Source organism: Cricetulus griseus, chromosome 2, assembly GCF_003668045.3.
Source record: "Cricetulus griseus strain 17A/GY chromosome 2, alternate assembly CriGri-PICRH-1.0, whole genome shotgun sequence".
NCBI classification, from domain to species: domain Eukaryota; kingdom Metazoa; phylum Chordata; class Mammalia; order Rodentia; family Cricetidae; genus Cricetulus; species Cricetulus griseus.
This window is the reverse complement of record NC_048595.1, coordinates 47,850,653-47,866,410: the sequence shown is the minus strand read 5'-3', so window position 1 is coordinate 47,866,410 and position 15,758 is coordinate 47,850,653. Positions and strand designations below refer to the sequence as shown.

The following is a 15,758-nucleotide window of genomic DNA, read 5'->3' as shown; positions in this document are numbered from 1 at the left end:
AAACATTTTAGTTGCTTCTAGAATAATAATTATTTATTGTCCAACAAGTACGTGTTGAATATTGTTCTAAGGACCGAAGACAAAAGGGTGAACATAGACTACCTTTGGGGACTCAGGTCTCAATGTTGTACCAGCTGTGACAGTCAGTGAATACATTATTTAAGATGCAGCACCAGGTGAAAGTCAGTGCCTTGAAGGCAAAGGCAAATGAAATGAAGACAGTTAAAATGTGGTGAGGAAAGGATGGCTACATGGTCTTTCTATGGGCTCTGGTCCTTGAGCAAAGGTCTGAGTATGAAGGAAAGAACATTGCAAGCTGAGGTGCCACGAGCCACACCCTAAGGAATGAAAATGGTAGCTGTAGCTGCAGCAAGAACATCAGACCAGAATGGCCTTTGCAAAGGCCCTGAGGCCTTAAGCAGCAAGGACACCAGTGTGAGTGGAGCTAAAAGGATGAAGGTTGGCAGGTGCCATCAAAGGGATCTGCAGGAGCAGATAGTGAGTTTATCACAGCAACTTTACTTGGTGCTCTGACTAATAGAGTTTAAAAAATGATTAGACAGAGAGGCCTGGCAAGTACATAATTCTAAAACGATGTTTTGCTAGATGTCAAGTATAATACTAGTCAAAACAGCTATTAATGTGGTCACAATGCATTTTATTTCTCCTTTAAAATTTTTAAGTTTTGCATGTCTATTTGCCTGAACATATGTATTTGCACCAAATGCATCCGTTATACCCTCAGAGACAAGAGAGGGAATCAGATTATCACATATCCTGGAACTGAAGTTAGAGATGGTGGTGAGCTGCCATGTGGGTGCTGGGAACTGAACCTGGGTCCTCTGCAAGAACAGCCAGTGCTCTTAACCCCTGAGCCATCTCTACAGTTCCTATTTTCCTCTTTTTTAAGTTTCTATATGTTTGCAGGTAATGCAGACTTTATGGTGACATTAGATTATGTGTTCTGAGGATCATTTTACAGAATAGTCTCCTTAAGTGGCTTATGGTTTGACTTGTGTCTGTCTTTCAGATGATATGGACAAGCAGCAGAATGACGCAGGGCTGTACGTGATTGTGCCCATAATTATTTCCTCCTGTGTCCTACTGCTCGGAACACTGTTAATCTCACACCAGAGGTATTGCACTTGGTGCTAAGGACTTTTGCCATAAAAAGTGTAGCTTACATATATTCAAAGTCTAACTCATAATAAGACATAATATAGCAAATATTAAAGTATTGAAACTGTCTTTAAATGTCTTCCACATACAATTAACATGACACAGAAGACGAAGTTGTTTTCAGCAAATGAGTTTTCATTTCAATAGGACAACATAAACTTGAAGGCAGAATTCAGCTTCAAAAATTTTTTCTTGCTGGGGCATGGTGACATGTACCTTTAATCCCAGCACTCAGGAGGCAGAGGCAAGCAGATCTCTAAGTTCAAGTCAGCCTGCTCTATAGAGCAAGTTCCTGGACAGCCAGGGCTACAAAGAGAATCTTTGTCTCAAAAAAAAAAATTCTATTGTTTTTTCTTTATGTGCATCCAGGAATCAAGTGACATGTAGCAGGAAATCCTGGACAGTATATTCTTAGGTTTGGCAAAATGGCTTTGAGAGGTCTATAATCTGGACTGAAGATTTTAGTGAGATCACGAGGCCTTACAAGTAGCTGTTTCATGGCAATCCAAAGCAGTCTGTCGTGGCAGAAGGCAGTACTCTGCCACTCAGAGGGCAGTGCTTCAGAAAGCTCTGGGGTATCTGGTTTGACAAATGGCCTAGACTTCCCTGGTGGCTCTTTGGGTGCCACACCACTCTGCTGAGACACCCAGATCACGGGGTTTTCTCAGACACCTCAAATCTGTAGACACTTTAGTCCTCCATCAAATGAAGGGGGAAAACATTTCACTCTGATCTTGTGCTGCGTTGAACGACTAGAGTGGCACCATATCAAGTGGGCTTGTTTCTGATAGCCCATGTGATGGATATTTAAAATATTTTCTAAGGAAAACTTACGCAAGGAAGTGAGTACAGTGCCTGGCACATAGCGTTCAGTAATAGAGGGTTGGTTGTTAATTTGTTCTTCATAGAAATTTGGTGAACACTTTGTGGAGTCAAATGTAAACATGGGTCTGGCCCTACTGAGGTGATCTGGTGGACTCATGCTGACTCTGTGTGCTTGTTAACTGTTAATATTTATTCATTCTGAGTAATTCTCCTTTGCAGAATGAAAAAGTTGTTTTGGGAAGATGTTCCAAACCCCAAGAATTGTTCCTGGGCACAAGGACTTAATTTCCAAAAGGTAATTTTGCAAGTATTTTAACCCAGAATATCTAAGGTTGCACTTTAGATACCATATGATATCCAGATCTTTAAACATCTTTAGGGCTTAAAGGGCTTTATTTTGTTCAGTTCATTTCTATGAGTCTGTTCATCATTTGTTCTTAGTAATAGCTGAGTGTAGGGATTTGGCCAGAGGAAACAAAGATCAGTTCCTTATCCCAGGAGAGCTGACAAATACACCTATCTCTTTTTCTGGTCACAGTAAATAAAAAATAAATACTACAATGGGAAGGAAGATTATAGATGGAGAATAGATAGTTGGCTAAATTTTCTTCAGTATAGATGGGCTGTCTTTAGGCGAAAAGCTTAGAATCAATATTATGTTTCTACTATTTAATATTTACAGTTACTTGCAAGTGCAGTGTTATTTTCCGATGCTATAATCAGAAGTATACAATATTATGAAACTCACAGTGGTAGAGATTTGTGGTTGAAGGAAAGGGATTCAGCACTTGCAGCATTGAAAGGTCTTAATAAGTATCATTTATTGTTCTATGTTACTGTTTACATATTTATACATTACAGACTATTGCTGCTTTTGCATTACCCCTGGGGTATTCTGTCATTGAATGTAAAAGAGAAAAACAAAGCTTATACTAGTGAGGTACCTTACTTTAGAACCAGGATTAGCTTCCCATTTGGAACTTACTCTAACTGTAACTGTTCTAGATATTGACATGACCCACAGGGAGAAATACATTTCCTCTTCCAGCCTAGCACAGATATATAGATATAGAAACATGAGAGAAAATTTGTGGGAAACGTCTTGCTGGGAAGAGAAGAGAGAATATTGAATGTTTTAAAAACTTTCATTAAAAAAATGTTGTTGGCAACCCACTAAACTGATCCTCCAACATTCAAATGGCATATGACTTGCAGACCTGGGAATACTGCATTGCAGCCAGTCCATGGACGAGCAAGCAAGTGCTCTTGTAGGCACCATGAACAGCTCACCTGGTTGAATCCGAGTCTTTGATCAGATGAAACAATGCTGTGCTTTCACAAGAGTCAGCTGTGCAGTTTTGCATTTAGCCATTCACTCTGTGGAATTTGCTTTTCCTAACACTAGTCACCTGCCTCTGACTCCTCAGCTGTGCTCTTCCAGCCTCTCACCCTGGGCTCCTTTTATTTCAGTAGTGTTACTGAGTTTTTGTCAACTCACAAAATAGCACTCTTCTTTTTTTTTTTCCCCACAGTGAGTTCATGGAGTCATATTTCTCATAATCGTGGTGGTATCTCAGATACGCACGTGCATCATTCATGGATTTGTTCAATGGGCAGAGTAGGTGTTTACAGATAAGGAGAGGTTGCTGCTAGACTCCAGGAGAACAGATTTTTAAGCACTCCTCCTTGTCTTCTAAGAAATAAGAGCAGGGTCCCAGAAGAGTGGCTAGGTTGAAGGAAGAAGAACCTGTCTCTTTTTGCTTCTGTAACACTGGTTGAGTTTTTCACTTGCAGATTCACTTGTGTATTCATCTTATTAGTTTATACGATTACAGAAAGCTTGTCCTCTGCCAGTCACTTTGCTATACCTTGGGGCTATATTGGGGAGAAGCACTATAAGTGCTCCTGGACTGTACAATCTGGTCAGGAAGATAAACACCCATCAGTTTATCGTGAGAAATCACTTCACAGCCTTGAGCTCCAGTGTGCTGAGGGCTAGGACGTGGCTTAGAGCATGGGTGGGTATGAGGGAGCATAATTAAGACAGACATTTGATCTGGTTGTGGTGGTATGCACCTGGACTACATATCCAAGTTCTTGGAAGGCAGGAGAAGGGAATTGTGAGTTCCAGGGCTGCAAAGCGACTTTGAGGCCAGTGTAGGTTACATAGAAGCACTGTTTTCATAACAAGGATCTCTGAGTTCCAGCCTCAGTGTCCTCTCAGGGTCCAGGCTAGGGGCTTACAGCAGGCAGGTAAGGCTGACTAAAAATGTCTGAGGGCGAACAAATCAGTTCATACACGCATCATTCTTCTCGCGGCCTTTTATTCATTAAAAAAAAAAAAAGTTCTTGCCAGGTGTTGGTGGTGCACACCTTTAATCCCAGCACTTTGGCAGAGGCAGGCGGATCTCTGTGAGTTCGAGGCCAGCCTGGTCTCCAGAGAGAGTGCTAGGTTAGGCTCTAAAGCTACACAGAGAAACCCTGTCTCGAAGGAAAAAAAAAAAAGTTCTTCTTCGAAAGTTTTTCTCAAAAGTTTCCTTCTTAAAAATTCTCTCAGATCCCACAAAGTTTCTAGTTTCTATACCCACAGACACAATTAGCAATTCTCTGACAATGGTAAAGATACTGGCTATGCATGTCTCTCAGAGCCAGGAAGGCAGATGAGGTCTTAACAAAAAGCTAGGAGACCTGACTTGCAAACTTAAGTCTCAGAGGGAAGGTGATTTGTAAAACTTGTAGGCAAACTTAAGAGGTGGTGAGGGTTAAGGGGCTATGGTTTCTAAGATGGGAAAAGGGGAGTAGTACATAAAACTACAGTTGTGTGGTTAAACTAGAAGTTTATATTGGTAAATGTAAAACAAGACAGAAACATTAGAAATTTATAATTGATAAATGTAAAAAAAAAAAAAGGAAGAAAAGGGTTTTGCTTTTGCTTTTGTGGTAGCTGGAAATAGCATCACAGTAGCCATGGCAACTTTCCTAGGTTATAGAAAGAAAATGGGAGTTTGATCTGTATTAGAATTTTCTCCTAACACTAGATCAAAGGGAGAGGCTATGTGAGATTCAGAGGCTGCAGCTTCCAGCCTGGGGCTCTCTTACTGCTGATGCCCTGAGAAGGAATTTCCTTTCTCTGGGGCCTTTTTGAGAATATAAAGCACCCAGTATATATTCTATATATCAAGATTATACAGCCAAATTCATAGCAACAGATATTCTGGAGGCTGTATTTCTTGCAGACTTTGCTAGTCAAGTTTTCTCCATCAGAAGTTAATTCTGATGGGTTAACACCCAGAATCTGAATTGCTACTTATGTAATAAATGACAAAGGCTCTCAGCAATTCAACAAACAACAAACATAAGGGAAAGAAGAAAGAGAGAAGAAAAAGAATGATATTTGAGTCAGATCTGGCTGATGAATAGCCATTGTCTGGCTCTGTGATGGAAGTGTAGACACCGTCACTGTCAACTGGTGCTACATTCTACAAGAAATATAAAGAACAGACTAGGAACATTTTCCTCTTTTTTTTTTGTTGTTTTTTTGAGATAGGGTTTCTCTGTGGCTTTGGAGGCTGTCCTGGAACTAGCTTTTGTAGACCAGGCTGGTCTCAAACTCACAGAGATCCTCCTGTCTCTGCTTCCCGAGTGCTGAGAATAAAGGTGCGCGCCGCCCCCCCCCCCCGCTTAACATTTTTCTCTTAAATACAAGTTTTTCTTTTTTAAATTAAAATAACCAAATGTCTATCTAAGTCAAAATCATAAAGCTTCAAGGTAGTCATTTACTGCTTCTAAAAGGAAGCTAAAACTCTCTCTCTTCCCCTAGCATGGCATATTTGGCATTTTATCTTCGTATTTTTGTGAAAGGGAATCTAAAAGTCTTACTAAAGATAGGGCATGGTGAGGCGTTGGTGGCGCACACCTTTATTCCCAGCACTCGGGAGGCAGAAGCAGGCGGATCTCTGTGATTTTGAGACCAGCTTGGTCTACAAGAGCTAGTTCCAGGACAGCCTCCAAAGCTAGAGAGAAACCTTGTCTCAAAACAAAACAAAACAAAAAGGTAGGGCATGATTAGACTGACCTCAGCAATATAGTTTAAATCTGTACCAGCAGATAATTGTTCCCCCTTTCCTATGAGAGACATGGGGGCGGGGGAGGGGGGGTGAATCAGTGAATGTCTTTAGACACTGATTTACCTGGCTATCTCACTTACCCCTTATTGGAGTCAAAAATACACCATTAAGAATCAATGACAAGACTGAGCGTGGGCCCTGACTCCATAACCAACCAGGTCATATAAAAACCTGGATTCAAACCCAGGCCATGTGACAAAGTGATATCCTTGCCATCAATTTTATATTAACATTGTGCCCCCTAGTGTGGTTAATACTTACTAAATTACACACTTACAGATAGATAAGATGATCAGATATATGTTACATATATTTTAACACAATTAAAAAAAACCCTGTAGGTACAGTATCTGAGTATGCATTTTTCTAGAGACCACATATGCAAAAGAGAGAATTGACTTTTTATTTACAAGTGAACATATGGTGAGTGTCTTTAGACATTTGAGAAATGCAGGTCAAAACAAGGTACCCTCCACAGCTTGTGGGATGTCTATCACAGAAAAGACAGAAATATTAGATAGTACAGACACTTAAGCTTTCGGACTGCCTTTGGGAATATAAAAAAACAGTGCAGTATGTGTGTGTGTGTGTGGGTGCATACCTTTAATCTCAGCACTCAAGAGGCAGAGTCAGGTGATCTCTGTGAGTTCAAGGCCAGCCTGGTCTACAGAGTGAGTTCCAGGACAGGTTCCAAAGCTATACAGAGAAACCCTGTCTGGAAAAACCAAAACAACAAAACAAAACAAAAAAACCCAAAGCAAAAACAAAACAGTGCAGGCCTTTTAAAAAGAGTCTGGCAGTAGTTTCCAGCTTAAATCAGGACTCAACAATCTACCCTAACATTTTTACCAAAAGAATGAAGAAACTTACACATGAATACTTATTTATGGATATTCATAAAAGAATTACCAATAATAATTAGAATTTGAAAAAATCCAAACAGTTTTCAAATAATAAACGAATGAACAAAATATGGTATATGCAGTTCAAGACAAAGGAATAGATAGGCAAATATATACCCCAGGACATACTGCAGAGTAAACAGCCAATGGTATTTTAAAAAATAATTCAAATTCAGTAGTTTTTTTTTAAGTAATAAGTTTTTAATCTAAAAATTTCCTTTAATTTGTTCTTCAAATCCTGATTTGAAGGAATATTACATTTTATGAATGTGCTCTATACCCATAAGTCCTAGACATCTAATTTCATCTAATTTCTCTAAAATTTCCCTGAAATTAATTCCCTCTGCTTTAAACATTTTTCTTTTCTTTTGTTTATATTATATCAAAAGCAAAACTGTCTTACTCACTGTTCTACTGCTGTGGAGAGATACTATGGCCAAGGCAACTCATAAAAGAAACCAATTGAGGGCTTGCTTACAGTTTCAGAAAATTAGTCCATTATCATCATGGTGAGAATGTGGCAGTACATAGCCAAGCATGGTGCTGGAGATATAGCTGAGAGCTTTACATCCTGAACCACAGACAAAAGACAGAAAGAGAGACATTGGGCCTGGTGTGGGCTTTTGAAACCTCAAAGCCCACCTGCAATGACACATCTCCTCTAACAAGGCCAAACCTACTCCACCAAAGACACACCTGTGATCCATCTAATCCTTCTCAAACTACCAACTGAGAACTAAGCATGCAAATATATGAGCCTATGGAGGCAATTTTCATTCAACCTCCACATCCCACTCCCTGACTCCTATAGGCTTGTAGCTGTATCATAATGCCAAATGCATTCAGTCCAACTTCAAAAGTTCCCATAGTTTTTCATAGTCTCTACACTGTTTCAAAGCGCAAAGTCCATGTCTTTTCTGAGACTCAAGGAAATCTCTCAATTGTAACCTCTGTAAAATCAAAATCAAAAAGCAGATTACATATTTCCAACATATAATGGCACAGAATATATATTGCCATTCCAAAAGGGAGGAAAGGTAGCATAACGAAGAAAGACTGAAACCCAGCAGAGCAAACTCCAAATTCTGCTTATCCATGGCTGGCGTCAAAGGGCTCTTCAGATCTCCAACTTCTTTCAGCTTCATGGACTGCAACACACTTACCTCTCTTGGGCCGGTTCCATATCATGTCTGCAGCTTTCCTTTGCAAGTATCTCATGACTCTGGCATTTCCAACATCTTGGGTCTCCAACATAATCTAGGCTTCACTTTGAAAGCTTCATGCAGTGGCTTCTCTGGGCCTCCCTGCAGCAGACTGCCCTGCCAAATACCTGGTCTCAGTGGCTTTAATCTCCCCAATCTTGGAGGAAGATTCTATAGCTCCTTTCCTAAATCCTTGACTCTAAAGCCAGAACTGTGTGGCTGAATCTGACAAGTTCTTCTGCTTCCTGGAGCTGCAACTTGGGTCCCCTCTTGTATTATATTTGCATAAGCTTTCAGTTGTAGATGGATTCCTTTGCTACTTAAGCTTTCCTTTAATTCCTTTTCATAAGTTGGAAGTTTAGCTGGGTAGGATCTTGTCCTGAGGTTACCATTCCCAATAATCTATTTAGCATCAAACTTTTCTTTAAACTTTTTATCTCCTTGAGCACAGGACTAGGCTCTAACATCACTTTTTCTGCTTCCTCTTTTTCTCCTCAAACTGTATATTTTGTATTTCTCCTTGTCTCACTTGCTCCTTTTCATTGTAGATCTACATAAGAGTGATCACTAATAACCACAGGAGACAGTCAATACTAGGCTGTCTTGAAAACTCATCTGCCAATGTCATTAATTTAAAACTCTTCAATTTTAGCCTATGCCAGTCTGGTCTTCAGCTCTGTTTGCTCATTTTCCTTGATGTGTATTCCTCTAATTGCTCTCCCTGGTTTAGAATTGAATTTGAATCATTCATTGTATATTTTCTTCCCCAGATCATGTGCAGTTGATTGACTCACATTCTGGCATCCTAACAGTCTCTAGGGATGAGAGAACAGCAAGCCTATCTATTCTGCTCTCTGAAATCAGAATTCTCTGTGGCCTTTATCTGTGTGCGCCAAGAATCAGCATCTTAGAGACTGAATCCTTGATGTAGAAAAACATGTTGGAGTAAAAATTCAAAAGGCTTGCTTTTGTTGTAATTCCAATTTCATAGCATAAAAGACCTCAATTTTTCTTAATCTATTTTGTATTTTTTCTTATTATTTTGTCTGCTAAATCCAAAAAATAGTTTACATCTGTTTTATTTCAACTTTTTCCCCATGTCATCCTTTTAAAAAAATGTATACATTTTATCATTTTAAAAACTTTGCTATAAGCTGGGCAGTGGTGGCTCACACCTTTAATCCCCGCACTCCGGAGGCAGAGGCAGGAGGATCTCTGTGAGTTTGAGACCAGCCTGGTCTACAAGAGCTAGTTCCAAGACAGCCTCCAAAGCCACAGAGAAACCCTGTTTCGAAAAACCAAAAAAAAAAAAAAAAAAAAAAAAAAAAAAAAAAAAAGTTGGAATTAGCCAGACCCCAAATCTAAATGAGCTGTATACAGTTAGAATTGACTACTTAAATGGAAGCTGTGGAGAGTCACAATACATTTTACATTAAATTACTTGTTTTATAGTATTTTGAATGTTTATTTCTCTCCTTTCTCCCTTCCTTCCTCCTTCTTATCCTTCTTCCTTTTTTTCTTCCCCCCCAGCCTCATTCCTTTGTGTATCACTGTCTTCTCCTGAACTCTTTGTGGACATTTATTTCAATTTTACATCAGTAAACTAAACAACCCACTTTATGAAGGTTAAATGTAACACTAAGAGAAGGGGGGAAGCTTTTCCTTGGGACCTAAAGAGTTCCCTAGACTTTTGACATGCTGTGGGCCTCCAGACAGGCAGCCTAACAACTGTAGACCTGGATTAGCAGCATCTGGAAACAGCTAGATTCTCTATGGAAATGTGTGGAAGAGCAGGCTGATTTTTGGAGTTAATGTTTTATTTAGAGACAGCCAGTGTCTGTCAGTCACAGCATTGGCCTAGCAGTGTGTGCCTCAGTCACCTTTATTTTCTTCTCTCTTCACAGTCTCAGGTAATTAGGGACCAGGAGAGATTGTGAACTAATCAGTTAAAGTCTACCTCAGCCAACAGGCAAAGGAAGATGGAAGGTTACTCTTCTTCCTGTCAGTGTTTCACAAATGTTTCCCTTGTTCACTGTATTATAGAAAGAACTGAGTCAGGATCCTCCCGTTGCTCTAGTAATCTGTATAATCTTAACCTGATAGTTCCACAGGCTTCCATCCAGGGTCCAAGAACGGAAAAAACAAAAAAAACAAAAAAAAACCAAAAAACAAACTTGCATCAGAAGATTTATCAAGAAGTGAATTTTTAGCTGGGCGGTGGTGGCACATGCCTTTAATCCCAGCACTGGGGTTGTGTGTGTGTGTGGGGGGGGGCAGAGGTAGGCGGATCTCTGTGAGTTCAAGACCAGCTTGGTCAACAAAAGCTAGTTCCAGGACCGTCTCCAAGGCCACAGAGAAACTCTGTCTCAAAAAACCAAAAAAAAAAAGTGGACTTTTAAAAACTCATGATAATGTCTCTGTGATTCCACTCTTGGCTATCACGTCACTTTAATTTTCTTAAAAATCAGCATCCAGTGAATAAAGTCTATTTTCTTCCTTTTACTTCTTTCTTCTCATCATTTAACCCTTATTCCTTCCCACCTCTCAGACTTTTCAGTATTGCTACTGAGTTTATCATCCTTTTATGTGTTGAGCCCTTGTTCTTTTACCTATTCTGCTATTGCTGCTGTAGTCTTCCCTTCTGGAGTGATCTACCTGTCCTTAGAGTATCTATGGTGTCCAGCAAGGAGAGGGAAGTCCCTCCAGACACTGGTCTTCCCTTTTCCTAAGCTCATCACTGCAACATAACACAAGAACATAGAGCCTGAGTTCACAAAAAGAAAGGTGTTGGAATCCTTTATCTTTGGCTTTCTGTACAACCTTTTTATTTTGCTTTCTTATTTTGTTCTATTTTATTTAAACAGAGAATGGACATTCTTTGAAGTCTCTCATGACCACTACAGATGAACCCAATGTACCAACTTCCCATCAGACTATAGACTATTAGAAGATGTTTACAGTTTGAAGGAGGGAAGCAAACCTAAACTATGTCTGAATTACTAAGAACTAACAGATGATGAGCTTAATCGAGATGTGTACATTTGTGGCCACTACATGAGTTTGATATGCTTAACTATCAGGGCATCTAAAATTTGAAATTAATATTCATGGTCTTTGCTTTCAAATTTTTATTTTTCTGGTCATCAGATGTTAATGGTGTGACTGTTGCTGTCAGGACTTATTCTGTTACCAAATATGGTAGAAATTGCTGCAACAATGTGAACTCTAATAGGCAACTTCTGACATACAGCCTTGAAAAAACTCCACATACAAACTGCAGGGAAGGCATTTAGTTTCTATTTCTATGTGTGAAAGCTTCCATGTAAGATTTCTTTATAGACACTTACAAATTGATAAATTTCAAGTTCTCTCAAATAACATGGTTTTTTTTTTGTACCAAACTTGGAACAATCTAGCAATTTTAATTTTCTATAGTCTTGAAGATTGCTTAAGTTATGACTCTTCTTTTAGTTCAAAGAGAGCAAGGAGTTATGGTTTTTGCTGATCACGGACTAATGGAAGCTGTGTTTCATATTAGGATAACCTAACACACTCAGGTCAGACTTCTCCAGATCAGAAGAGAGAACCAACCTCCATGAATCTACTTTATTTCCACTGAGTCAGCCAAGACTTCTGGCAGGCACGGACATGTGTAGGAAAGGGAGAGTATCTGGAGTTTTACAAATAGTTTGTGGTGAGGACAGGGCTTTTCTCCTTGAAAAACAGATTCCTTGTCTGTATGATGTTAATATAGTATAGGCTTTATTCAAACTAAACCAAATTGATGAACACAAAAAAAATTCCAATTTAAGATATATGGGCCACTTAGATGTGACTGATAATTTTATTTGGATGTCTAAAGAAAATTAAGACACTAGGAGGGCGTATCCCCTTTTCTTTTATTTCCTATTAGCAGACATCATTGCAATATAATGTCCAGCTGTGAACTTATGAAAGGTTATTTTTCAATTCTTATATCATGGAGTGAAATAAATTTTGAACAAACGTACTTTAAAGCATTCTGTGACCACTGATAATATATGGTTCACTAATGTGTGGTTGAAAAAAAAAACATTTATTATTGAAACCTTCCACATGAATGCTTTTTAAGATGGCAATGATTTGTTCCACAATTAATTATTCATCAAGAAGCATTAGGGCCCATGGAGTGTATGAAACAGATCATTTGAATAACACACATGAGCTCAACTGCATGATGTATTTCTTTTTTTCCATATTGGTAGAAAGAAGATAATGAAATGAACGGGTCAGATGCTAAGCTCATTTACACTTTTAGAACAATTCAATGATATAAGTAGTAGAAATATTAAGGGAAAAATACAATGTTTGAAGGAAGTCACAAATGTATAGATTTCTGTCAGACACAATGTGGGAGTAGGATCAATTTTGTCATTGTGTCATTTTTTAACAGTACACAGTATTTTAACACTTACATAGGTCTATGCCATTATTATATTTAGTGTTTGATATATTTATTTCTCTATTGTTCAAATACTAATACATTTCAGTTAAAAGTTTGCAACTACTATGTTTTTATATGGGATATGCTTGCCATTGTGAAGAACATTTGAGTATACAGCTATCTCAGGCAATAACTCAGAATTCATTTCATTAGCTTAAAAAACTGTAACATTCAAACACTAAATTGCATGTATAATCTATGAACCAAACATATTTTGTTTAGTTGTGTTAACTATTTGGTGTGATGTATCTGCAGTAATTTTTATTTTGCATTTTAATTTTTACATTTTAAGTTTACCTTGTTTGTACTGAGCTTTTTGCACACAGATTTTTGATTTGTAGCTGCTTGGCAGGGTTTCGTTGTTATGTAACTGTTGTTCTTATAAAAAGACATGCTGTACATTTGTCTTGTGTGTTTGTCTTCATTCCATGTGTTCCATAGGATATGTCTTTACATGAAGTTATATATAAAGAATAACAGTTTTCAAGTCTATCAGTGTCTCTTTCACCATCATTATCTTCAGCAAGTAAGTGCCATCAGTTGTTACTTTCAGTTAGCCTCAAGCAGATTCTCACTATGACGAGAGGTAGGTATCTGTGGTGATATTTTGTTTGTACAAATAAAGCATGTCGGAAGATCAGAGACATGAAGGAGCAAGCCACAGCCACGCCTTATGTCGACAACTTCCCTGCTGAAGAGAGGGAGTTCTGTTCCTCCCACCTATAATCCTTTTTCCGCCCAGCCACCTCACTTCCTGTCTGTGTGTACAGACCTCCAGGCCTCTATGGTTAGCTAGTGGCAACCTCCACCCTCTGACCTTCAGGCATGCTTTATTTGTACAAACAAGATATCACCACAGGTATGTTAAGTCAGTCAGTTATTTTACCTTTGCATCTTATCCTGTGGTGTAAAGCAGTTATTTCTACTAGATTTGGAAAACTTGTTTTCCTCCTTCTGTTGTATTCCAACCTGATTTTTGTTTGCTTGCTTGTTTTACTACTTAGAGATTAATTTTTCATTTTGTGGAATTTACTATAAAATAGAATGACTTTTTCAGAAATCATTTTGTGTAAATTACCACAAAATAAAATGAATATAAAATAGAGTGACTACTATAAAATAGGATAACTTTTTCAGAAGAGAGCATTTTCCGGTCACCGTACCCAATCTCCATGGAGGGCTAAGCATTTGCTGGTATGGCTCACTCAGAGCCATGATCACGATCCAGTATCCAATTCATTTTTATCCATGAAGAGAGATTTGTGTGTTTATGTTTGTAGCATTTGAAAAATGCAAGTCTGAGACTTTCTTGTCTGACTTGAAAAGCTGAGACTGCCTCTCCCTTCTGATTATTGATATTTCAAGTTTTCAGTCCCAAACGATGTCATTTGTGGTTGACTGATGTCCCTTGTTTTTAACCTGCAAGTGTGATAGAACAAAGTTGTAACATACTGAGCATTTAAATGTGTCTTTTCTTTTAGCCTGAAACATTTGAGCATCTTTTTACCAAGCATGCAGAATCAGTGATATTTGGTCCTCTTCTTCTGGAGCCTGAACCCATTTCAGAAGAAATCAGTGTCGATACAGCTTGGAAAAATAAAGATGAGATGGTACCAGCAGCTATGGTCTCGCTTCTTTTGACCACTCCAGACCCTGAAAGGGGATCTATTTGTATTAGTGACCAGTGTAACAGTGCTACCTTCTCTGGGGCTCCAAGCACCCAGGTAACCTGTGAGGATGAGTGTCAGAGACAACCCTCAGTTAAATATGCAACTTTGGTCAGTCACTCAAAAACAGTCGAAATTGATGAAGAGCAAGGGCTTATACATGGTTCTGTCAGCAAGTGCATCACCAGTGAACACTCCCCACTGGGAGAGTCTTTCCCTAGCAGCTCCTGGGAGATAGAGGCCCAGGCGTTTTTCCTATTATCAGATCAGCAAACCAACACGATTTCACCACAACTTTCATTCTCGGGGTTGGATGAGCTTTTGGAGCTGGAAGGAAATTTCCCTGAAGAAAATCATAATGAAAAGTCTGTCTATTATTTAGGGGTTACCTCCATCAAAAAAAGAGAGAATGATATGTTTTTGACTGATGAGTCAGGAGTATTGTGCCCATTCCCAGCCCACTGTCTGTTTAGTGATATTAGAATCCTCCAGGACAGTTGCTCACACTTTGTAGAAAATAATTTGAATTTAGGAACCTCTGCTAAGAAGACCTTTGTACCTTACATGCCGCAATTTCAAACCTGTTCCACTCACAGTCATAAGATATTGGAGAATAAGATGTGTGACCTCACTGTGTAATCTCATTCAAGAAGCCTCCAGTTTTGTGTTCCAGTAGAGTGTATCATGTATAATATATTCTTTTATTGTTGTGGGTGTGGGAGGCAAGTGTCAGAGTCTAGTTCAGAAATGAATGTTTCCAAATTAATTGTGTCTATCTTCTCTCAGTAATATAGACAAAACATATAAGGAAGCCTTCATGAGTCTAGTGATATAGATGGGCTCTTATTGAATTTACTGCCAAGCCAGCCTAGGGAGGTCTCTTATTTCTAACTAAAAATAAACCCAGAAAGTAGAACCTCTTTAAGTATCTGTGGAAAGCATAAATTCCAACATTATATTGACACCTGAAAGAAAGGCTTCAATCTAAGATTCCCTAAGATACAATTGTTTCAAGGGTGTGTTTGTCTTACCTTGAATTGTCTGTGTTGTGCAAATTTAAACTGACTAGGTATCCTTGTGTGCTTTGGAAGTATGTGATGTGTTTGTACTTTGTGCCACCCGATTGTGTTATTTGAAGTATCACTCCATTAAATGTTGACTATAAGTAGAGACTTGAACCCTACTCTAATAAGTTACACTTTTGAAGAGGGACGGGTTAGCTGATCCCTTTGCAACAAAGCCAGGACCCATGACAGAGGATGTAAGCAATTGTTAGAATGACAGTTTCATCACCAGTGCTTTGATGACAGCATGAGCAGCTTTGAGAACATGATGCCAACCTTAACCAAAGTACACTGAAGTGATTATTTTCT

General features: G+C 38.8%; 1 protein-coding gene across 1 annotated transcript in view; it reads left to right on the top strand.

The window, feature by feature from the left end:
- The window catches only part of Lepr (leptin receptor), a 61,271-nt gene extending 46,247 nt beyond the window's left edge, over positions 1 to 15,024 (top strand). The window contains exons 16-18 of the mRNA XM_035438951.1: positions 1,031 to 1,136; positions 2,224 to 2,299; positions 14,200 to 15,024. Of these exons, the coding sequence (XP_035294842.1) occupies positions 1,031 to 1,136; positions 2,224 to 2,299; positions 14,200 to 15,024 (1,007 nt within the window). The remainder of the gene's footprint in view (positions 1 to 1,030; positions 1,137 to 2,223; positions 2,300 to 14,199) is intronic.
- Positions 15,025 to 15,758: the final 734 nt, after the last annotated feature.